At 40.5% G+C, this 24,536-nt stretch overlaps 1 protein-coding gene across 4 annotated transcripts in view; it reads right to left on the reverse strand.

The window, feature by feature from the left end:
* LOC135195346 (dmX-like protein 2) overlaps nt 1-24,536 on the reverse strand; it is a 572,993-nt gene that overhangs the window by 262,828 nt on the left and 285,629 nt on the right. For all 4 annotated transcript variants that reach the window (XM_064221627.1, XM_064221621.1, XM_064221608.1 and 1 more), the window contains exons 29-38: nt 16,769-16,967; nt 15,935-16,122; nt 14,706-14,792; nt 9,387-9,650; nt 9,050-9,157; nt 8,725-8,926; nt 5,300-5,408; nt 4,643-4,830; nt 2,070-2,219; nt 1,685-1,840 (exon numbers count right to left, since the gene is read on the reverse strand). In XM_064221627.1, the coding sequence (XP_064077697.1) occupies nt 1,685-1,840; nt 2,070-2,219; nt 4,643-4,830; nt 5,300-5,408; nt 8,725-8,926; nt 9,050-9,157; nt 9,387-9,650; nt 14,706-14,792; nt 15,935-16,122; nt 16,769-16,967 (1,651 nt within the window). The remainder of the gene's footprint in view (nt 1-1,684; nt 1,841-2,069; nt 2,220-4,642; nt 4,831-5,299; nt 5,409-8,724; nt 8,927-9,049; nt 9,158-9,386; nt 9,651-14,705; nt 14,793-15,934; nt 16,123-16,768; nt 16,968-24,536) is intronic.

Genomic DNA, 24,536 nt, shown 5'->3' on the forward strand with positions numbered 1-24,536 from the left:
AATTATGTTTGCCTTGTTCATTTACACAATTTTTTTATAAAAAAAGGTAACTGTCTATAAATTCCTACCTCACATTGGCTATGAATCCATGACCTCTGAAGTGAAAAAGGTTAGGGCTCTTCCCACCAGGCTATAGAGGTCATAAGTTAAATTATTATTATTAAGTAGATTAATAAGACCACCAGAGGAAGTTGGAACTGAAGTACATTATTCATTGTATGTAAGGAGTTATGAAGGCAGGCTAACATATAAAACTTGCAGCCAGAACCTTTTACCCAAACTTCCCCACCAACCAGGGACTCCAGCAGTAGCGTTTGATGATATCTCTTGCCACTGGTTGGTTGGGAAGTTAGATAAAAACAACTATGTATGCAAGCTGCATAGCTTGATTAGATAAGTCTTTATATACTGAAAGGCATGGCTGACAGTTTCCTTACCTTTTACCCGAGAGGTCATACTTTGATCGTAACATGAGGTAAAAATTGACAAATACTTTAGAATTTGTAAAAGGAATATATAACTAAACATGTAAAACACAAATGTTCTGTAAGGCTCTTTCTGATGTTTTGCAGAAGATAAACATCTCGCTACAACTTCCTTCTATTATGTACCAACTGTGCTGCAAAAAATCATTATGTCTAAAAAATAGTTTAACCATAACACTTAGTTCAAAATCATAAGCCTCACAGTTCTTACCATTGGTAAGAATGCTTCCCAACTACTTAAAATAACATTTTTGAATCTTTTCATATAGCAGAACAAACTCGCAATGTGCTAAAAAAATAATGGCTCCTTAGGAAAGTTTATACAAGACAAACTTGTTCCATGCATAAATAAATCTGTAATATATGAGCAAATAAATTGTTTTAAATAAGTTTGTAACACTTTCTTTCCAAACACCTCAAAAACCCAACAAAATATACTAGTACCCAACAGCAAACCCTTGATATATTTACAAGCAAATTTATAAAAAGGCCTCATGTGAGAGAGAGAGGTAGTATGTACATGCTCCCTTGAAGTCAAGATAACAACTAACCCCTGAGCTGCCTGTTTCCTCAATTTTTACTAATCTAAAAGTTGCCATTAGTGAATTTATGGGCTATAAAAGTAATGGTACCTCTTTCCCGCCTGATTCCCACAAATCATTGGCACGTAATACTGATGCCCACCATGAGTGGGTCTGTCCACTACCCAAAACCTGTTATATTGCTACTCATATGAGGGGATCCATCCATTAAGGATTAATCTATCAGTTACAAATGTCCAATGACATTTCACAAAACTGCTTGAAGACCATCATCATAAAAACCCAACAAGAAAAGTGGCACACCCTACAACACTGCTTTGCAAAGTACAGTAACTACTTTCTTCAACAATTAATATAGAACTTGTTTCCCGGTTCATCTTCAGGCTTCAGATTTTTAAACCTAACAAATAACATTTCCATTGCATATTGGCCTCTATATTTAAAGTATTTACAAAACAAAAATCATATGAAAAACTTCGAAACAAGCAAGTAAATGTTAAATGTTTAGTAACTTGATAAATATGAACCTTGAAGAAAAATTTCTCTTCTGTTACAAGAGGGTAAAATATGCATTTTGTCTTTTAAATTTTCTATTCATTATATCCTTTACTACTATGTACCAGTACATAATTGGCAAGATTAGTTAAACATGCACACCTTCATCATATTCAGTATCAGATGGCTTCCTGTCTTTTTCAGGAAGAACGGTTTCTTCTTCTTCCTCCTCCTCTTCATCACCTCCAAGTGAGAAATCAAGATCAAGACCATCGTCCTTTTTAGACATTGACGATGGTGTAGACCAGTCAAATCCACCTGATGAAGCAAAATTATATCACAATATGATATTAGAGTATGATATAAGGGAATAAACATATTGTCTTCTCAATGAACATTGATAGATAATTTGATCTGCAGTATGACTCTGCTTATGTGATAGTTGCTGAAAAATGTTTCTTATTATTTTTACAACAGCATACAAAGAAGCAAATAACAAACACAATCTTCTTTTACCTCTAGCCTTCTAATCATAAACCTAACTTACCGCCAGAATCGGACGCAAATAAGTCAGCAGCTCTACCACCACCCTGATCTGATCCTGTGCCTTTACTGAAGAGATCACCGCCATCTAATGTTCCCGTGTGTATCAACCCTAGTGCTGGTTTCTGTTCCTTAGATGGACTCCCCAGAAGATCTGAAGGAGAAATAGTGGATCATAATCTTATTTCAATATTCTAGAGCATCATCATATAACTTTAATATTAAGTATTGTAAGTAGGAAATTAAAGTTGAGTATTCAGATCCATATTCTTGTAAATAGTTATAAAAAATTCTTAGGTCTCTCCTATATGACATATTCCTGGTTTCAAATATTGTCAAAAATTGTTTATTTTTCAATTAAATAAAAATGCAATATTTATCAAAAATTTTATGATTAATTCTAAACCCTTATGATGGTAAATTAATCTAACATTTGAAAAAATTAACAGTCTAATACTAATACAAATTAGCTTAAAAAATAGAAATTATTTCCAGTTTCCTAAAAGCATATTATCAATACCCCATAAACAAAAATATTTCAAAAGCTGTAATTTTCTTATACAGGCGGTCCCCGGGTTACGACGGTTCCGGCTTACGACGTTCCGAGGTTACGACGCTTTTTCTTAAATATTCAATGGAAAAATCCGTCCTGGGTTACGACGCTTGTTCCGAGGTTACGACGCTGACGCTTCCGACGCTCCGAGTTAACAACGCTTTTAAAAAACGCATACTATGATAAAAATCCTTTATAGTTTAGCACAGTATATTAATAAAAATAAGTTTCTGGTTAGATTACAACAAAAATTTTGAGATTATGATGATTTTCGACACTTTTTATGTTGTATTTTTCTATGTTTTTTAGTGACGCCTCATATGCGGAACTAGTTTCCGAGCGAATGAATACTACATACTAGTTTACATATAACAGTCCAAAAGCGCAAATAATGAAAAAATCATTGCTTGTTTCCAGTAATAATAACAAAACGAAGTTTCTGGTTAGATTACAACGCAAATTCCAAGTATCCAAAGAGAGACATTATCCAGCAATTTGATCAGAGAGAGAGAGAGAGAGAGAGAGAGAGAGAGAGAGAGAGAGAGAGAGAGAGGCGTCTTCCGACGCTCCGAGTTAAGGACAGAGAAGTGTTCGTTTCGTTAAACGGCCTCTGACTCATGCCAGTAAATGTTTTGTTGATACTAATAATATAAGCCTATTTAAAGATACGTTTACTTTAATTAGTCTATATGATACGTAAATAGTAATCAACTGTTCTTGTAGCCCTCAATATTTGACAAAATCGAAGTATCCAAAGAGAGACATTATCCAGTACGTAATTTGATCAGAGAGGAAGGAGGAGAGAAGAGAGAGAGAGAGAGAGAGAGAGCGAGATCGAGACAGGAGAGAGAAAGGAGGAGAGAGGAGAGAGAGAGAGGCTTTGGCAACAATGGTCTCGGGGGTTTTTATAGCTTCCTTCTGCTTGATGATCGTGGATATTGTAGAAGGATTTCGACCATACTCGTTTGCCAAATCGACGATACGAACGCCACGTTCATGCTTTGCTATAATTTCATGTTTTGCTTCCATCGAAATCATTTTCTTGGGTTTTTTCTTATCACCTGCTTTGTCTTTAGCTTTGAGACCCATGGTTAATAATAAAATAGACAAAATAACACGAAAAATAGGCGCAAATACAACGAACTAAACAACGACGTGTTAACATGCAGCACCAACAAACAAACAGACTGAACGCCATTTATCGGTCGCCTATACAACTAACACTCATCGCAAAATCGTATCTCAAATATTTCGTTGTATATCAAAGCTTGTATTTTCGCAAATTTTCTGTTGTATCTCAAAACATTCGTATATTAGGGCAATCGTATGTCAAGTTTCCAATGTAATTTGATCAGAAGAAGAGGAGAGAGAAGAGAGAGAGAGAGATAGAGAGAGAGAGAGGAGAGAGAGAGAGAGAGAGAGAGAGAGAGAGAGAGAGAGAGAGAGAGAGAGAGAGAGAGACGCTTTGGCAACAATGGTCTCGGGGATTGACGTAACGTTTATTTTCTGAACAGATAGGACAGAGAAGTGTTCGTTTCATTAAACGGCCTCTGACTCATGGCAGGAAATGTTTTGTTGATACTAATATATAAGCCTATTTAAAGATACATTTACTTTAATTAGTCTATATGATACGTAAATAGTAATCAGCTGTTCTTGTAGCCCTCAAGATTTTGCAAAATCACTCCAGGTTGTACATAAAACTTCAAGAATGTAGTGTCACCAGAGGATTACAATAGTTTTTACCTTCAAGAACCAGCATTCTTTTATGAAAATAACTCCAGGTTGTACATAGAACTACAGGAAACAACATGTAGTGTAACCAAAGGATTACAAGTAAGGTTTTTATAACTTTTTATTAGTTTAAGACATATTTCCAAGCGTCGTTCCGGCTTACGACGATTTTCGGCTTACGACGCGTCTCAAGAACGGAACCCCCGCCGTAACCCGGGGACTGCCTACTCAAATGCTGATCCTAAAAATTACTAAGTAATTTACGTATATTATATGAACTGGTATCCTACCTCCCGTCTCTGGATTATCTGGATCGATTACATTATCAGGCAGCTTAGAAAGAACTTCTAATGCCAATGTTGGGCAACCAGAACGCAAATGAGCGTGGGCAGTCGTGAAATAAAGTTGTCTTTCCAAAGGTGTCATGCTGCTTTCATAAACACTCTTCTTGTCTAAAGTATCCTGTCCTGATCCAAAGCTGAAGATAAAAGGCATGTATATTTGTAAGAATATAAACAAAATTTCACTGGCAAATGCTTAGGTCTACTTCACTAAATCTAATAGATGTATCTTAAAGATGAAATAAAAAATAAAGGAAAGATCTACAGCTAAAGAGAAATGCATATACATACACAGTATTTTCTATAATGCTGCCTTTTCGCTGGAAAAAATTTAGGCCTACAGTATGTAACTATACAAAAGGAGAGAACAAACAATAGACACCAGATATAAAGAAACATTTGACTAACATTTTGAATACGAATAATGTAGCTTTATCATACATTCCCCCAGAATTAATTATGAACAACTGACAATTGGTATATTCACAAAGTATCAGTGACACTAATAGCATAAAGAACCAAAGGTCAGCAGAGGAAGAATATGTCATGATTTCTTTCTCCAAACAATGAACAAATACAATATAACCTCACTGTCTCAGTACTCACCGAGATGCCATAAAGGACCCAGTATCCTTTGCACTATTGGCTATGCATTGGCGAATAAGAAGAGGGTGAGTTCTCAAGTAAATGTAGAAATTGAAGACACTAGGATCAGCTGAAATGAAAATGTAGAACCAAAGTGACAGAATTAAAACATACAAGTTCAAGCTGTGACTACCTTAAAATACTATCATCTGAGTGTCTATGACAAAACCAATAACAAGTCCACAAATATATACAGACTTATTTATTTCAATATGACAAATTTTCAATCAATTTCCATTTTTCATAGCTAACAAACCTGAGGTCTTAACAATAGGATAAATCTTCTGGCACCAGCTGGTATCCAGTTAAAAATAATAAAAAAAAACATGCAAGGGATCTGTAGCATCTGCAATCTAAAGCTTAGAAGAGGTGGAGAGTGGTTCACAGACCAAGTCTGAACCCCGTGATGCATTTAGGCTTTATTCCAACCCAGGATTGCAAGAGGGGTGACTAGAGGTGGGCAGTTAACGTTAATACCTCAGGTTTGTTAGCTATGAAAGATAAATATTTATAAAAAATTTGTCATTTGTTCATGTGCAGAACAAACCCTCGGTCTTAACAATAGGGTTGACTCATACTTCGAGGAGTACAAGAATCCTGAACCAACTGGAGGTTTGGCACACCTGACCACTTCCTAGAATTGAGTGGTCTAAGCCTGTGAGAGATTAGAAATGTAGGTATCTAAAACTCAGTCCACTAGGAGTAAATACAATGAAACATACTCAGATTCATTGCATACATGGAAGACAAAGAAAACTATATCTGTTCAAGCAACAAACCATGTTGGCCCCAAGCAAAGGTTTTGTCACCACTCTCACTCCCCTTGTTGGAGAGAGGAGTACGTATATTGTACTGAGAAGCACATTTGTATTTTGCATAGAGCATAAAAATTAAGTGCTATAACAGTAATGTTGGCGTACTCACCTGCATCAAGCTAGTTACAGCGTATGATGTGTCTAATCTTCAACCCGCCCGTAGGATGAAGAATGGGAAAAAGGGAAAAGAAAAAAAAGAGAGAGACCAGTCATCTTACTCATTCTCTCTTCCACACAAGGCATGATTCAGAACATCAAAGAGATTTCCCAAGATGGAGTGATGTCCATGTCTTTCAGATGTAGAGCTAATCCTAAGGCAGTCCAGTAGCCTTTGATTGCATTAAACAGAAAGTCCCTTCTCTGTTCTGAGGAAGATCAGAAAGTCCACCATCTGCTGAACAGAAGTTCCGAGTGATGAGAAACTCCATAGATGACACCAATCACGCTTTCCCTGGTACATGGTTGTCAAAGATCTGAGGAAGCCGGACGTCCGAGTTGCTGTTCTGCAAAAAAAACCTCTTGCTTGCAAGAGATATTGGACAGTCTCCAGCTGTGAAGAGACAGGGACCCTACTGACTGGTGGCACCTCTCCACATGAGGTTGACAGAGAAGGTTGTACAAAGGACGAATTTCTCTCAGAACCTCTGACAGAAGATACAGAAGGTTGGGGAACCACTCTGCTTGGGGGCCACAGAGGAGCTACCAGGGTTATCCTGAGATTCCTGGAACCCATCACTCTGTTCAGGACATGAGGGATCAGGCAGAACAGAGGGAAGGCATACACTTCTAGATTGTCCCAAGGATGCTGAAGGGTGTCCACTGCCACAGCAAACGATCTGGGACCACCAAACAGTAGACCTCTAGCTTTCTGTTGAGGCATGTAATGAAGAGGTCTATCAAGGGTCTTCTCCATAGATGAAATAGCCTCTCAGCTATGTCCTGATGGAGAGACCACGCCATACCTAGAACTTGAGTCTGACTTCAGGGACTAGAAAAGAACAACCAAAGGCTCTATGCAGGAGTTGCTAACAAGAAGAAAATAAAAAGTTTATGCAGTATTAGGATTAAGAAAATAAATTAAGGTTCTTAGGTGGTTGGGGAAATGTTAAGTTACCTTAGTTAGGTATTAGAGGATAAGATTAGATTAAGTTGCATACTGTAAGATTAATGCTAATAAATTATGTGAAGGAGAATCAGTTTTAATTAAGAATCCTTTCAAATCTGTTCCCATTACTATCCTGCTCCATTTGTGGAACTTGAAAAGCCCCCACAGTACTAAGATACTTCTCTCAGAAAAGTGTCCAGTTTCTCCATCATAGCCTGCATGAACTCTCCGATGGATTGGCAACTGTTGAAGCTGATGTCACGGCAACAGGAGGGGAGTGTGACATCACTGGTTCTGATGTCACAGGCAGAGAAGATGCTGGGAGTGACTGTCGGACTCTTGGCCCAAGTCGATAACTTTGCTGAAGGCAAGATAAAGGGTGACCCAAGATGAGGTATAGTTTATGGTGTTCTGCTAGGCAGCAGCACATGTGACCGAAGGCAGTGGACGCCGGGAGGAGGGGGGACAACTGGGGGAGCCGCTGCTGGAAGAGTTCTTACAAGGATCGGACCCTGGATAGGCCTAAGGAGGCCCACACAGACAACACCTTGTGCGAATCTGACCCTGAAACAAAGGAACAAGATGGTGCTACTTCCTCCCTCCCCAAAGGCACCACATCTCCCCCGAGAGAGAAGGGACAGCATTAAACAAAATATCACCCTGAGCAACTCCTGATACTTCCAAAGACGAATCAATGGAAGAAAAGGAAGGAGACATGGCATCAATGGATGAGGTAGCAGAAGGAATAAGTCTGGAAGTAGGGGAAGCAGAAGGGTCTCCTTGAGGAGGAAGGAATCCTTCCCAAGATGGATGCGTTGACATCCTATGATACGCCCTCTTCTTGTAGGAGTTCGTCTACTGCACAACACGCAAAGAATGACTCCAGGCATGACACCTACTGTAAGTTGTATAGGGGTCAGTCAAAGTGGAAGCTAAGAAGCATGAATAAGGGAACCCTGGAAGGCCGGGACACATGCGTTGACACTCACTGAAATTCTTGGATCCAATGGAGGAATCCATAATTAACCACAAAGCACACAAAAATATCCAAAAACACGAGAAAACAGGAAGGAATCACAGGGTACTGAAAAAACCGGCTTGGGAGGAAGAGAGCAAAAGCGAAGATCTGTTCTCCAAAGCGGTCGAAGAAAGACTAAATGCGTAACAGGGTTCAAGTGTGGTCGGTGACCACTCTCCACCTCTTCTATGCTTTACATGCCAGATGCCACAGATTCCTTGCATATACAATTTTTCATTTTTTTTAACTAGTTTCCAGCTGGTGCCTTAAGATTTATTCTATTGTTAAGGCTGAAGGTTTGTTCCGTATATGAATAACTGATTGTTCATAAATCTCAAATAGTACATCTTTAATTTCAGCCAGCATATAAAAGGTCTAAAGTTAAAAAATATTATGGTTGAAGAGCAAGTCTACACACAAGAAAACAATGACAAGAAAATAAAATTACCTGCACTAACACCTCTTGATGAAGTCTTATTGCTAGTGTAATCAGGGTGATGGATTCCTAGAGTTGGATCTGTTTGCAAAAGTGTGTTTAAAGAATTACCATAATCCTTTATCATCCAATAAGCTGTGGAGCGGATGAAGGGGTTGGGGTGAACTTTCATTACAGTCATATTTTCACCTTCCTCATCTCTTCCCAAAACTCTCTGAAAAGGAGAGACCATGAAAAGGAGAGGCCAATGGTTATTGAATACTACAGTGCTCAAAAACTACAAAAATATACTTTACCATTAGTGTATTAAAAAATATAAGAACTCATATGAACTTACAGTGTATAGGAGCTTGCACAGAGTTGGAGGGACTGCCTCAAGCTCTCCTTCATACATACGAATAATAACAAGAGCCAGCTGTTCATCCTGAAGCTTATTAAGCACAACCTATAGGGTAGAAATCATAAAGGGAATAAAACATCATCTTCAAACTTTCCAAATAAAATACTGTTAAGTATTATAGTACTCGGCTTACACTTTTTTGGCTGGGAATATCAAAGAAAATATATTGCTGAAAAACAGCAGGCAAACAAATACTACATTTACTGTACTTGATAGTTTAAGAAGACCTCTAATCAATGATAAACATTTATGAGTAAATTACAACATAACATACCTCAAGAGCATCTTTTAAAGCCCCAGCCAAGAGAAAGAATGCTGCAGCATGTTCAAAGCGCTGTTTGCCCAATAGTGCAAAAGCATTTTTTAAGGCTGCTTTACGCCATCGTTCTTCAGAAAAGTTATTTGCAAAGAATGCAGTCATTCGTCTGTCATCTATTGACCGGAATAAACCCCATACTAAACTCTTCTTTTTCATTGCAAGATAATATATTGCTGCATCTAATGGGTCATTCTTCAGCTGGAAAGCAGCCTTGGCAACCTGTAGCATAACAAAGGAATACTTAATCATGTGAAAAATTACATTTTTATAATAAAATTGGGTTTTATACATACTTACCAAATAATTACATAGCTATAAGTTTCACTCGCCGCCAGCTAGAATTTTGGAAATTAGTGTTAGCACTTGTTTATTTTGGTTAGGTGACTGAACCCGCTCACTTTCAGGGTAAGAGAGGAACCAGATCAGCTCAGAACTTCAATATGTTTATGCCCTTCTGTCCATGTGAGGCGGGAGGGCTTTGATCATTAATTATAATTGGTATAAAAATGTCATTTTTATATATGCAACTTACCAAGTAATTACATACTTAGCTGAATCCCACATTGCAGGAGGTAAGAAGCATGGACCTATCTCAGAATAAAAACAAAAAGCTAGCACAAGTAATAATGCTTGCTGGTTCCTTATCTGGTGAGAGAGTAGAAGCAGGAAATGACTACTGCTGGTTGGCACTCATCTCAACACTGTAGCGGCAAAGCAGTATAGCCTGAGTCCCCTGCTACTTGCATGGGATCCTTTGCAGCAAAGGAGTACTCCTATTGCTGGCAAAGAATTAAAAGTTGCCCCTGCTCTGGGCTCAGTACCAGACACAAACAATCAGAAAAATAACTGTAGTCTCCTAACACCAAATTAAAAACAACACACCACTACACGACCATTAAAAACAAATTTGGAGGGTACTCCATGTACGTACATAGTAACCCAAGGTTCCCCTACAACTCAACACCCTTATTTCATGAATAAGAGACAGGAAAGGAAGGAGTACTTCCTCCACTACCTCTCCCAACACTATGCAAGGAACTGAAACTGGACCTATGGTACTAGTAATGTCCTTTCCGTGGGGAGAACTTGTATTTGGCAGCTCAACTCAATTGCTAATACTACATTTAAATTCCTTTGAATAAATCTGGTTTGATTTTGATCTGCCCGAATGGGAAGTGCTCTCACTAATTCGCATAGGCTAAACGAATGTGTACCCCACTGCTTTTTGACATGGGACAGGGCTGTGGTATTGTCTGAGTGTACTGTCCCTGTTCTGCTCCACACTTCTACTGCAAAGGCTCACACCCGCTGTGAATGACCCTTAGTTCTTTCATATCGATGTGCCACTTCTGCTCTGGCGTCCACCTCCCTAAAACTTCCTTGTCTCTTAGGAGAGCTCCCCAACCTAGGTCTGAAACATCTGAGTAAAAGACTAGGTTGGGGCTCAGTGGAAGTGACTTCCCTTGAGAGAGCCTGCATCTTGACCTCCATCATAGCAGGTCCTCCTTGATTTCCCGAGTGACTGGGAAAACAAAAATGTCTGGAGATTTCTTTCTGTCCCAATTGATTCTGATAAAATTGCAATGATCACACATGTAGCCTTCCCAAGGATACAAACTCTTCCATGGATGCGAGGGCCCCTAGAACACTCATTCAATTGTTCGCTGAACAGGACTGCAGGGAGAGGAATTTCTTCACCTTCTGTAGGCACGATTCTATCCTTTTGGGTAAGGGAAAAACCTGAAAGTCTAAGAGTTTATCCTTATCCCCAAATAAACTATTTCCTGAGAAGGAATCAACTGTGACTTCTGAAAGTTTATTAGAACCCCTAAATCCTGGGATAACAGAAGGGTCTTTTGAATGTCCTCCATATACTCTCCTTGGACTGGGTTTGAAAGACCCAATCATCAAGGTAGAGCGAAATGTTCAACCCCCTCAGATGCTACCATTTTGCTATTGGTGCTAAAACTCTTGTGAATACCTGGGGAGTTGTTGAAAGGCCAAAGCAAAGGGCTCTGAACTGATACACCTGTTCTGGAAAACGAGCCTTAAGAATCTTCATGAGTCCAGATGGAGTGGGTGTGAAAGTATGCTTTCTTCATGTCTATCGAAATCATCCAATCCCCTTGACGAATGGCTGAAGGATGGATTGGCTCGTCTTGATCTTGAATTTGGTTTTTTGGACATACAAATTCAAAAGACTTATGTCCAAAACTGGCCTTCAATCTCCTGAGGCTTTACGCACTACAAAAAGATGATTGTAGAACCCCAAAGAGTGGGTGTCCTTGACCATTTTTATGGCTTCTTTCTCAAAAAGGGAGGGTACTTCTAGAGAGAGGGCTAAACACCCCTCAGGTCCTGATGAATAGGCTATCAAAATGACAGGCGAGCTGGTTAAAGGAGGCTTTCATATGAAAGGAATGGAATATCCCTCCTTCAGGACTTCTGTGATCCAGGGTTCTGCACCCTTCTCTTCCCAATATTCCCTAAAATGTAGGAGCTTTGCTCCCACTGATGTACGGAGGACTATGTTCTAATTTATGTGAAGCAGACTTTGTGGTGGACTTCTTGATTGTTTGAGAGGGGAACTGTACATTCACTTGTGGTCTGGGGCAACTTCTCCATCTGCTTCTACCACGAAAGGGCTAGGCTGAAGGGGGAAGACTGGCCGAGAACCAAAGGAGGGCATCTAGCTGATTGTGTGAGAAGGTCCTGTAGATTTCCGGTTACTGGCGGCGATAACAGAGTATTGGCACCGATAAATACCTAACAAGGTGTCACTAACTGGTTATCTGCGCCAAAATCCAGTGATCAGTGCCGATAAGTGCTGAAAATTGCTGATTTTTTGGTTATTGGCAATTTTTGCTTATCAAGCCGTTAGAACAGAACCCCGCCGATAACCGGGGACTGCCTGTACGTAATGTCACCTGTGGGAAAAGGTTTGTCCTTGGGAGAAAACAGGAGAGCATATTTTGTGAACGAGTGACTCCTTTAGTGGTGTAATACATAACACCAAAATGACAAATTATCTAAGACAATTTGTATTTTTCATAGCTACAAACCTGAGGTCTTAACAATAAGATCATTTCTAGCACCTAGCTGGATCCCAGTCTAAAAAATTAATCACTTCCAGAACTTTACAGACGTGTTTGATCAAATGGTCTAGTTCTGAGGTGGAGAGAAGACTGGCTGATCTCCAGGAGGAGTATACCAGACCAGAGAAGTACCCCTGGAAGGAGGCAGAAGCTCCCAAGGAAGGACCTTCTCCAGTAATATATGTCAAGTATCTATTTTGTGTAAGTCTGGTAGGAGGACAGCTAAATGAAGACTTTCCCTGTTCTTTCTTACCCGAGAGCCAACTATCCACTTCGTATAAGGCCTTCTTAGCTGAGGAAGAAAGCACCATCTTAGGGACTCTTTTGTCTGCTGTCTTGTTATCCATTGATGCTGGCGAGGCTGGGGAGCTGCAGGAGAGAAGTTAGGAAATGTTGCCACCAAAAAACTAAGTATAGAAGTATAAGCCATAAGTGGTTTGACTTGGTCTGTTTCCTCTTTTGTGCCCAAAGACATGGGAGACAAGTCCATCTCTGGATGAGGAATAAAAAGGGTTTTCTTCATTAAACCCAAAATATTATTTAACTGTCACTTTCTAGACACAAAAGAATGGTCCTTGAGCCTGGTGCATTAAGGCATAACCTGGCACTCAGGCACTAGTAGGCACTTGTACACCTCTGTGCATACTGGCGCTGAGCAACTTCCGTACGCAGAAGAAGGATCTAGCACAAAATATTCTGGCTCCAACGGGCATTTAATGGGAACAGAGGACTCGAGAAATACTGATTACACTGGTGTCAATGGGTGCAAGCGGGCTTGAGAGACTTCTGGGAAAGAAGAACATTCCAGTACTGGGCACTCAGGTACCAATAAGCGCTCAGCCACTTCCTTTAAAGATGGAGTTTGCTCCTAAGTACAGATGGGTACTCAGATGAGGACAGGTTCATGGAAGAAGTAGTGTGTTTATGAGCAGGAGCAAGACATTTCCTCTTAGGATACTTTCCCTCTAACTCTGGATGGTCTTGCGAGAAATATTCAAGACTATCCCAAAAACTACAAGATGGCTGTTACTCTTGCAGAGGTTGTCTGAACCTTTTAACAAGCACTGTGGGAGAAGAAACTTCCTTGGTACATCTTTTCAAAGGGTGTGATTTGTAAGCCTGTGAACAGACCACACTGACCTCCTTTGGGCTACCATTTTGGTTCCTCCCAGGTTTAGGCGAGTATGCAGAGGACCTTTGCCTACACTAACACTTCAACTTCACTTTTCTCACTAATTTTGTCCATTAGGACATTAATTGAAGCTCCTAACTGTTCCATAGTGTGTACTAATATCTCAAACTTTTGGTTAACTCTGTTTTCAAGGCTGGCAATAGGGTCAGGATCAGGAGTAAGGGAACTGGGGTGAAGAGTGGTTTTTACAGATTGAGAACTGGAATTGGGAGGAATATCTTGTGCAACAACTTAGCACTCATGACTAGCTAATGTCTTCTTGTTACTGGCTCTAGCAGCTGCTTACCTCTTTTTATCTCTATCGAACTTAGTCGAACAACTCTTCAATGTCTTCCACATCTTGTATCCCAATTTACACATTCATTATAAGTTAATTCAGGGGTACAAATCTGACCTATACAGGCCATGCATAGAGAATGCGGGTAACAAGAAGCTTTCGTGGCTGCGATACCTAATACACTGTGAACTAGAATCGGACATGCCAACAAGTCAAAAGAGTCAACCAAACCTAACAGTCCAAATCAACAAAAAATTTGTCAAAATCGGGAAATTTGGTCTGTAAAAAATCTGATGCTGACTAATTTTCCCAAACCGGCTACCACACATAAGAATTCTTCACCAATTGCTGCAAAATACAACCAAGTGAGAAGCAAAAAATTCCAAAAAACCGCTGCTGCTATCAACTGTTGTGTCGTCATTAGCTGGCAGAAACATACTGAAGTTCTGAGCTGAGCTGGTTCCTCTCTTACCCCGAAAGCGGGTAGGGTCAGTTGCCTAGCCAAAACAAACTAGTGCCATGCAAATTCCCAAAATTCGAGCTGCCAACGAGTGAAACTTATAGCTATGTAATTACTTGGTAAGTTGCATATACAACATTTTTTATGTCAAGGCAAATGAACAAAAACATTCATGTAAAAAATACAAATGAATAGCATTTACTTCATATATAAGGCATCTTTAATGAAATCCACACCTAACTAAACTTACCTTGCTGATAATTCGTGACAGTAATGTATTATTTCGAACCCACCATCCGAAGCCCAGTTCCCGAAGTTCAGACCACCTGGGATTTCCCTGATATAAGTGAAAAATTTAATTTAGTAACAATTTACATTTGCATTCACACTTGTAACAAACATTATTAAGTACTAATATTACAATAATGCTTTTTATAAATAATTTTTTTCTGAAGGAATGGCTGGGAGCAGGTAGATTTCATTAGGAAGTAATACACTACAGGTAAGGTTAAGGAGGAACATATCCAGCCATTGATTAGTCAACCCTTTACATCTGTGCTATGTGGGATGGAGGCAGTTTCTTTTGCTCAGTGACTGCTGGGTTTCCTGTTAGGTGCTAGGTCTCCTGTGAAAGATTATGGTAATGATGAAGTGTTTCTGCACAATGTTGAGGATGGGCACTATCATAGGATGCTCAGTATTTTATTAGAAATCAGGTGATCACGATGGATTACGAATAAATTAATTCCCTAGCATTTATTAGTTTAAAATTGGTTGGGATGCTTGTTAGCGGTGTTTAATTAGTTTCCTTCTGTACATGGCAAGAGAGGCTTTTAGAAAGTTGAGTAGATATCTTGATATACAAGTGGTAGAATCTCAAATCAAATCATATGAATTGCAAATCCCAATTCTCTTTACATTCTTGGTTTGGAGTTTTACAGCTCCTATGCTACATACAGTGGACCCTCTGTTTTTGCAGGGGTTGGTATGATGGGTACATACCACCCCTGTGAAAAGCTAAACATCCATGAATACTTAAAACCCCTCTAAACATGCTTAGAACTACCTATTTTGTTAGCTAAACACAAAAATTACCTCTGAAAATGCTTATACTATATTTCTCTGTGAAAAATATCACAAATAGGCAAATTTTCTGTGAATAATGGGTATATATTGTCCATAGAAACATCAATGCATAGGCTAGTCCACGAATCATAAGTCCGCTAAGAGCAGGGGTCGACTGTAATTTGCATTTACTACTAAGAATTGATCTATAACTGGTTCACTTAAGGTAGATTCTTGGGTGATCCCTATGCCTACGAGACGTTAGTTTGGCGGCCGCTGATTGGCTGGGAGCTGCCTACCTCCCGGTACCAGCCAATCAGCGGCCACCAAACAAACGTCTAGTAAGAATAAGGCTCATCCGCAAATCTACCTTAAGTGAATCAGTTATAGTGTTATATCCTTGTAACCACTTACATGCCTAACAGAAGGTATAAAGTCCAAAATTTCTTCCTGACTTTCTGAATGGAAAGCCCATACAAAATTGTGACTTCCAATTCCACCTTTCTGCAAAGCAGCACGCTGAGCAATTGGGAGGCACCTCAGTAAATAAGTGTGATGTCGTACAGCTAAAAGAAACCGAAGACCACAGTCATCTAGGGCATCTGTAACGATTAGAAAAATATGAAGAAACATTATTTGGTTCTAATACAGCTTTTCCACTTAAATACTAGTTCTTTCAGAAAAATAACTGATCAGAAAAATGAGTCATTTTACAAACATCCTGATTTGTGAAATTTTTAATAAAATAATTTTATGTTAGCCGAACTATGAATTAAACATGGCAATGTTTTTGAAAAAATTCATGACAATTATATATTTCTTTCATTATAGCTTCAAGCTGCTGCCCACAAACTTGTCCTATTTTCCAAAGCAGGCCTCTGTGAGTGGAAGGACAGAACTTAAATAAGCAAGGAGCCAAAAGCTGGCTAAAAAGTATATCACTGCAATCCTCTCCTTGTAAATATTCTATATTCTAATGATGTCTCTCTATTTTAATTTTTTCTAATACTTTAGGAGGAATTTACCAGGCATAAAGATTCTATCCAAACAATACAGATAATGATTTTGGTTCATCTAATATTTGTGTTCTCACACCAAACGAAGTGAAAACTCTCATGAAAGGTTGTGACTTAGAATATAACAAAATGACAAAGTGCAACAGAATAGTGGTTAAACTAGTATATATAAAAAACACTGATGGCATTTCCATGCTATATAACAGTAACAGTAAATTATCTAAAAACATACCCATTGAAGGTTCATCAGTGGCACTTCTGGAATATGTTTCCTTTGCTAGAGCCTCCTTTGCTAAATTAATGTCAAAACGATCAGCAAAGTCTACATTGCAAGATGCAACAGTATCAGCTAAAGCCAATAAATGCATCTGATCCAAGCTAGAAAGTCCTGGTAAGTGTGTATGAGTCAGCAGGGCAGCTAAAATCTGAGCCTAAAAAGAAAGAGAATTTGTTATTTATTTTACAGCTGAAAAATTTATCTGGCAAAGAATTGTTACTAATAATTATAAAAATGAAAAATGTTTAATCAATTTATATTTTTCATAGCTAACAAACCTGAGGTTTTAACAATAGGAGAAATCTTCTGATGCCAGCTGGAAACCAGTTTTAAAAAAATCAGACTTTAATGCAAGGAATCTGTGTCATCTGGTATCTAATGCATAGAAGAGGTGGAGAGTAGCTATCTACCACGCAAGAACCTTGTGACATATTTAGTCTTTCTTCCAACCAGGATATGCAGCACAAACCTTCAGTCTTAACAATATGACAAACTTTCTGAGACAATTTGTATTTTTCATAGCTACAAACCTGGGGTCTTAACAATAGGATAATTTCTAGCATCTAGCTGGATCCGGTTAAAAAGCAGATGAAAGCAAGGAATCTTGAGATATTTGGCAACGCATGCATAGCTCGGGTGAAGAGTGGTCAAGGACCACGCAACTAAGCCAGTACATCAGTCTTTCCCAACTCAGGATGTCTTAACACAGAAGGGCGGCTAGAGGCGGGCAGTATAACGTTAAGACAATACAATACAAATTGTCTTAGAAAATTTGTCATTTGTTCATACGCAAACAAACCTTCGGTCTTAACAATAGGATAGAATCATACTTGGAGGGAGGTACAAGACATCCTAGACCGGCTGGGGGCCTACCCACCAGTCCAGCTTCCAGAAGAAATTATTTCTGGAGAGGGACTGATGCCCATTGAGAAGCTAGATAAATTGATATCTAACCACTCAGACCCTGAGTGACGTACAGTGATATAGGGGAGAACCATTGTATAGGGAACCAAAGAGAAACTTTGACTGTCCAATAGCAAGCCAATACACCAGGGTTTGTATTACTCCCAACTCCTCCTTGCCAAGGAGTGGAGCATATGCTACTGAATAGAGGGTAAGATATTTGTATATTACACAACCACACTATCAGTATGACTACCTTACTCACCTGTATCAGACCAGTTCAGCGAATGACATGTCTATTCCTTAACCCGCCCGAAGGAAGAAGGAATGGTACAAGAGAAAGAAGGAGACCAGCCAACTCACTCATTCTCTCATCCACACAATCATCTTAGGTGGGATACAAAAGTGCCCTGTTAAGGGCAACTATTAGTTACACAACCTGTTGGGCAGCCACCACAGGACCCAGGGAAAACATGTCCGCAGATCTGTGAGCAACATCCTTAAGATAGAAAGAGGTGAATGTGGACTTAACCAAGTACCAGGGCTCAGCACTCTATGTACAGCCAAGTTCTTTTTGAAAGCCAGAGAGGGACCAATATCCCTAACGTCATGTGCTCTAGCCTGCACAGATGTGGTGGTGGAATCATCAAGAGTCAAGTATGCCTGTCTGATAGCTTCCCATATCCAAAAAGAGATAGTATTCTTAGACACTTCTTTCTTTGTACGGCCTGTGCTAACAAAAAGTCTACGGCAGCCTGGTCTAAGGTGCCGAGTCCTTTTAAGATAGCAATGCAGGGCCCAGACAGGACACAACAAAAGCTGTTAAGCATCACCACCCACAAAGTCATTCAGCGATGGAATGGAAAACGAAGTGAACCTGTCATCGTGCACCGAGGGATTTTGGGTCTTGGCCACGAATTCCGGGACAAATTCGAAGGACACCGACCCCCAACCCCTGGTGTGCTGCTTCACCTCACAGCTCAGACTGTGGAGCTCTCCTACCCTCTTGGAAGATGCCAAGGCTAGGAGAAAAACTGTCTTGAGCGTCAGATTCCTGTTAGATGAGTGACGCAAGGCCTCATATGAACTCTTTTAGTGAAGCTCTTGAGAACGAAGGAAACATCCCACATCGGAGGCTTGAGCTCTCTAGACCAAAATCAGGGCCCCCCTGTAGCCTCTAATGGCAGAAACGGACAAACGTTTCTCATCTCTGAGGAATGTTAAAAAGTCTGCTATTCGGTGAATAGAGGTTGCGAGTGGAGATAACCCTGTTTACGACACCAATCACAGTAGATCACCCATTTGCCTTGGTAAACCGCAGATGTCAACTTTCTAAGACTTCTGGACACTATCAGTTGTTCCCTGAGAAAAGCCTCTCGATCAGACGAGATACTTGATAGCCTCCAACCGTGAAGTGACAGGGATTCTACTGACTGGTGGAACCTTTCCGCATGGGGCTGACACAGGAGATGTTGCTGAGGAGGAATCTTCCTCGGAAGCTCTGACAACAACGACAGCACAGAAGGGCTACCAAAGTCATCCTGAGAACCTGTGAACTCATTAGCCTGTTTAGAACCTGACAGATCAAACAAAACGAAGGGAAGGCATACACCTCCAGGTAGTCCCAGGGAAGTTGGAATGCGTCCTCTGCCAATGCTAAAGGATCTGGAACCACTGAACAGAATATCTCCAGCTTCTTGTTGAAGTGAGTTGCAAAAAGGTCCAGCATGGGTCTCCCCCAAACCTGGAAAAGCTTGTCTGCTACCACTCGATGAAGTGACCACTCTGTGACTAGGATCTGATCCTGGCGACTTGAGTTTTTCTGCGACCACATTCCGTTTGCCTGGGATATACCTGGCTGAGAGCTCTATCGAATTACTGACTGCCCACTGGTGAACCTCGACAGTCAAGGCGTGAAGTTGATGAGAAACCAGGCCTCCCGGCATGTTCACATAGGCTACCACCGTGGTGTTGGCCGATATGAGAAAGACAGAATGACCTTCTACCTTCTCCAGGAACTCCTTCAGACCCAAGAAGGCTACCTTCAACTCCAAGACATTGATATGTTGCTGCTTGTTATTCAAACTCCAAACGCCTGAAGAAATGAGGCCGCCTAAATGAGCCCCCCAACCTGCGAGGAAGGCATCCAAGAACAGAAGGAAGTCCGCTGGAAGAGAACGCAGAGGGACACCCTTCAACAGATTCTGGTCGTCCAACCACCAACAAAGGTCTTCTCTCACTTCCAGAGACAGAGGAACCATAAACAGGGGTGAGTCCCCCACCGGACACCAGAATTCTCTGTCTCCATTGCAGAAACTGAAGATGAAGATGCTCATGAAGGACCAGCTTCTCCTGGGAAGACAACACTCCCAGAAGAACCTGCCACTGATGAGCTGACTGATGTGATTCCGACAGGAAGTTGCGCGCCACCACCTGCAACTTCTCCATCGATGACCATGCCCAGGTAGGGAATCCTTTGACAGGGTACGAGGTTCAACTTTTCCTGGTTGACTAATATGCCCAGATCCAGACAGAACCGAAGTAGACAATCCCTGTCCTGCAGCAGCTTTTCCCTGGAAACTGCCGAGACTAACCAATCGTCGAGATACCTCAGCAACCAGATCCCCTGACCATAGGCCCAACTTGACACGAGAGAGAAGACCCTTGTGAACGCTTGAGGGGCTGTCGTCAGCCCGAAGCACAAGACTTTGAACTCGAAGACCTTGTCCCCAAGAGAGAAGTGAAGGAACTTCCTGGACGTCGGATGAACAGGGATTTGGAAGTATGTGCCCCTTAAGTCTATCGACAACATGAAGTCGCCTTCCCCCACCGAGCGCTGGGTCTCCATCCTGAACCGTATATTCCTGATGAAGTGATTCAAGGTGGATAAGTTGATCACAGGCCTCCATCCTCCCGACACCTTGGGCACCAAGAAGATGTGACTGTAAAACACCGGGGATGGACTCACGACTTCCTCTATCGCATCCTTGTCCAGCATTTTCTGCACTTCCTCCCGAAGAGACAAGAACTTCAGAGAATCTGGAGGATATGCCTTCCTGAGCTGCGGCTTGTCCGACAGAGGAGGAGAGAAGTCGAATGGCAGTAGGTACCCCAATTCTCCGCCCCATAACTCTGCCACTTGGCCCAATGGCCTGCCAGGCAACCCCCCACCCATGGAGCAGGAGAGGGAGAGGCGCCTAACCTACTGACGGCGCCTTTTACCTCTACCCCTTGGGACCCTTCTTGGCTTAAGGGGGCCGGCCGGCTAATGCCGTTTTTTAACGACAGGATTTTGACATTCATACCACTTAATAAGGCGACTTGGGACATCTCCAAACCGCATATGATTTTTGCCTCTGACCTTCGGTTTTGTGACGCCAGGGCAATTTATCCCGAAAATAACCATTTTTCAAATTCTATCTCCTCCCTTGATATTTAATATTAAGACCTGGGATTACTACCATATATAGACCTGATGTCGACCTCCAATCAAATGGAGAGTTTTTTTTTCTAAAAGTTATTTTTTTGCTTGATATGAATTTTTCAATATGGTAAAAAAATAAACCCTATACATCACGAGAAAAAAATTTATAAAAAAAAAGATGAAACAAAAATGGGAAAAAAAGGCTCTATTTGATTGTTCTATAATGTCTTTCTGAGTTATATACCAAATTCCAATGTTATAGCTTTAAAACTAAGTGAGGAGATAGATTTTGAAGGTCAATAAGTATAGTTTTGAGATACGGGCGTTCAAAGTTTTCCTTCGTATTTCTATAAAGACAATGTTAATAAATAATGATTATTATGAATGTATATTTCTTTTTTGTGTATTAATAAACCAAAACTATTTTATTTATCATAATTTAATCATAAATGATGATCCCTTTGCTCATATATCGTAGCCTGGGGCACCTGCTTGAGGCAAGATGGGGCACTCCTTCCTACATAACCCCCTCTCTCACCTTCACTAACTCGGCTTGTTACAGCGAATTTTCTTCTGTATGTTAGCGAGATGTTTTCCTTGTATTTTCCTCTTTGGCATGATGACATTCTTGCCAAAACAAAGATAAACAAACGTAAATGCAAGAGAATGTCAGAGGTGAAACTCGAAGGTGTACTCTCTTTTTACAAAGACAATTTAATAAATCATGATTATTATGAATTTCATATTCCATTTTGGGTATTAAAAAACCAAAACTATGTTATTTATCATAAATGAAGATCTCTTTGCTCAAAGATCGTAGCCTTGGGCACAGTGTGACGTGTGCTGTCAGGCAAGAAGGGGGCGTTACTAGGCAACCCTCCCCTCTCTCTTCACTAAATACGCGTATATTATGATATTCTGTAATAATACTTGAGAGATTTTTCTTCGTCTGTATGTTAGCGAGATGTTTTCCTTGTCTTTTCCTCATTGGCATGATGAACTTCTTGCCGAAACATACATAAACATACGTAAAAGCAAGCGAATGTCACGAGGTGAAACTCGAACGTATAATCTACTTGAAGTCTATGGTCCAACTGATTCATGATTGAACCAGATACTCGCTTCTGCGAGCCACGGAATCTCTACAGATGCCATTTCTCACAATTTCTTTGCCAATAATTATCAAAATTTACGATAACAGAAGAAATATTGCATTTTCTTGTACGGATGAATGTTTTAGGCTTATTGAGTTATGTTTACTAATTACCCTGTAACTACGAAAGTAAGAGGAATTTTGACGAAATATTTCGTATACATATTCTCAATTGCCATATGAAGCTCCATGAATTTTTTCATGACTGCATTTTTTGCCCTATACCACCATATATAGGGGTTCCGGCCAGCCCCCTTAACGGAACGAGAGCAAAAGGGGCGTTGATCCTCTGACCTAGGCTGAGTCGAACGGGAAGGCCCTGCCAAACTCGAAGTCCTCGACAGCCTACCAGGCGACGATCTCCTTGACTGCTGCTGGACAGGGGGAGGAGGAGGAGCCGGATGTCTCTGAGGATGAGACTGCGACTTAGACACGGCCTGGTGCACCAGTCTGTCTTTGATGTCAGCCTGGCGCCAGTCAATCGCACTCTCGAGCTCTGTCCGAGGAAACAAATATTGGGACTCCAACAGATCTCCGTTCCTCAATGCCAGCATGGATTCCGTGTCAAGTGATCTCTCCACCCTAGATAAAACCGCATCTCATCTAATCAGAAGAAGGTTAGCCCGTAAATTAGCAATGAGGTGAGCCATATATGAAAATGCCTTGCCCCCAGACTGCAACAGACTGGCAAGCAAGGATGCACTCACCAACCCATCCGGGGACCCGTCAGAAGCTATCTTGGCAATAACCACAGACCAGAAGTCCAGCCAAGAAACCGTCTGCAACATGAAGGCTGCCGTAGATTCCAATGCTGAGGCATCTTGCGGAGACAAGGACGGAGCAACAAGATTACTGAACCGACTGAAGGTTTGCCACAAATGACCACCTTTCCCAGATATGAGAGTTCTAAAGAAGGGGAGCTAAGCCTGGGAGTGAGTTTTCTTGTATATGAAATATTGGAAAAAGCTTTCCATTCAGGTGTGAATAGAAAAGGGATTTTGACGTAAGGAAAAATCTATTTCTGGGCGATTGGCTCGTGTCGCCAGCGAAATCCCGCCCTACCCATCCCATCGCCAAGATTGTCTGCTAACTTCAGGATGGCCACCAGAGGCGCAGCAGTCGGCAGCATGGGATGGAGTAGTAGTAGTAGGTGCTGCCCACTCTGTGGGTCGGCTCTCCTCTTGGGGGATTTTGTAGTGGGAGAATTCTGTTGGCATTTGGCTCGTGGTAGTGGTCTCACTCGCCATAGTGTTCATACCGACACTCTCTGGGAGAGTGAGCGAGTCAGTTATACTGACCTTTTTCTTTATTTATTTATTCTCTGGTATGTGTTAGTACATTTACCCTAGAAATAATAGATTAAAGGATATTTCGCTGGCGACACGAGCCAATCGCCCAGAAATAGATTTTTCCTTACGTCAAAATCCCTTTTCTGGGCTCAGCTCGTGTCGCTGCGCGAAATCGTACCAGAGAAATAGCACAAGATTGTAAAGAAATTCAACAAAATACAAAGAGGTCTCAAATAAAAGATAAAATAAAAATAAATCAATATAATTGCTAATAAGGATACATATACACAGTGATACAAAATAGAAATATTACTTAAATTACACTTAATTCTAATAATATTTCTTAACTTAAGGTAATATACATATATACAGGAGAAATATATCATATATGTACAAAAATGGTATCTGTGTAAAGCTATGTATCAACACATTCTAAAGCAATTAACATAAAAGTTGAATAAAACAAACTCAACAATAATAATATATAAAGGAATGTATATGACTTAATATACAAAACCCGTAACCATTATAATAAGATGTATCTCCTAGCATAAAAATAAGGAGATGACATCCACGAGATTAATAACCATCATCAAATGTGAGTGTCCCTAGCAAAAAAATAAGGGACACCCACTACATCATCATAAAAGCAGCTAAGACACAAGGTGACCGTAAATGAACAAGGCAGGAATAGACGAACTGTTGGGTGAGGCAGGTAGAAAGGAGGACTGGATCTTCTACTAAAGATTAGTCAGAGTCAGGGGAAACTATGTTCCCCGCTGCAACTGCTGAAAATTTCAGAGCTTCCAAGGACTTTAAGTAATGACGTTTGAACACTGTCGGCGATTTCCATCCAGTATACTTTTTCAACTCATCGAAGTTCATATGTTGGAAATAGTTAATTGAGGTGGCTACTGCCCTGACATCATGTGCTTTTGGGAAAGAGTCAGGATT

Source organism: Macrobrachium nipponense, chromosome 20 (genome assembly GCF_015104395.2).
Source record: "Macrobrachium nipponense isolate FS-2020 chromosome 20, ASM1510439v2, whole genome shotgun sequence".
NCBI classification, from domain to species: Eukaryota; Metazoa; Arthropoda; class Malacostraca; order Decapoda; family Palaemonidae; genus Macrobrachium; species Macrobrachium nipponense.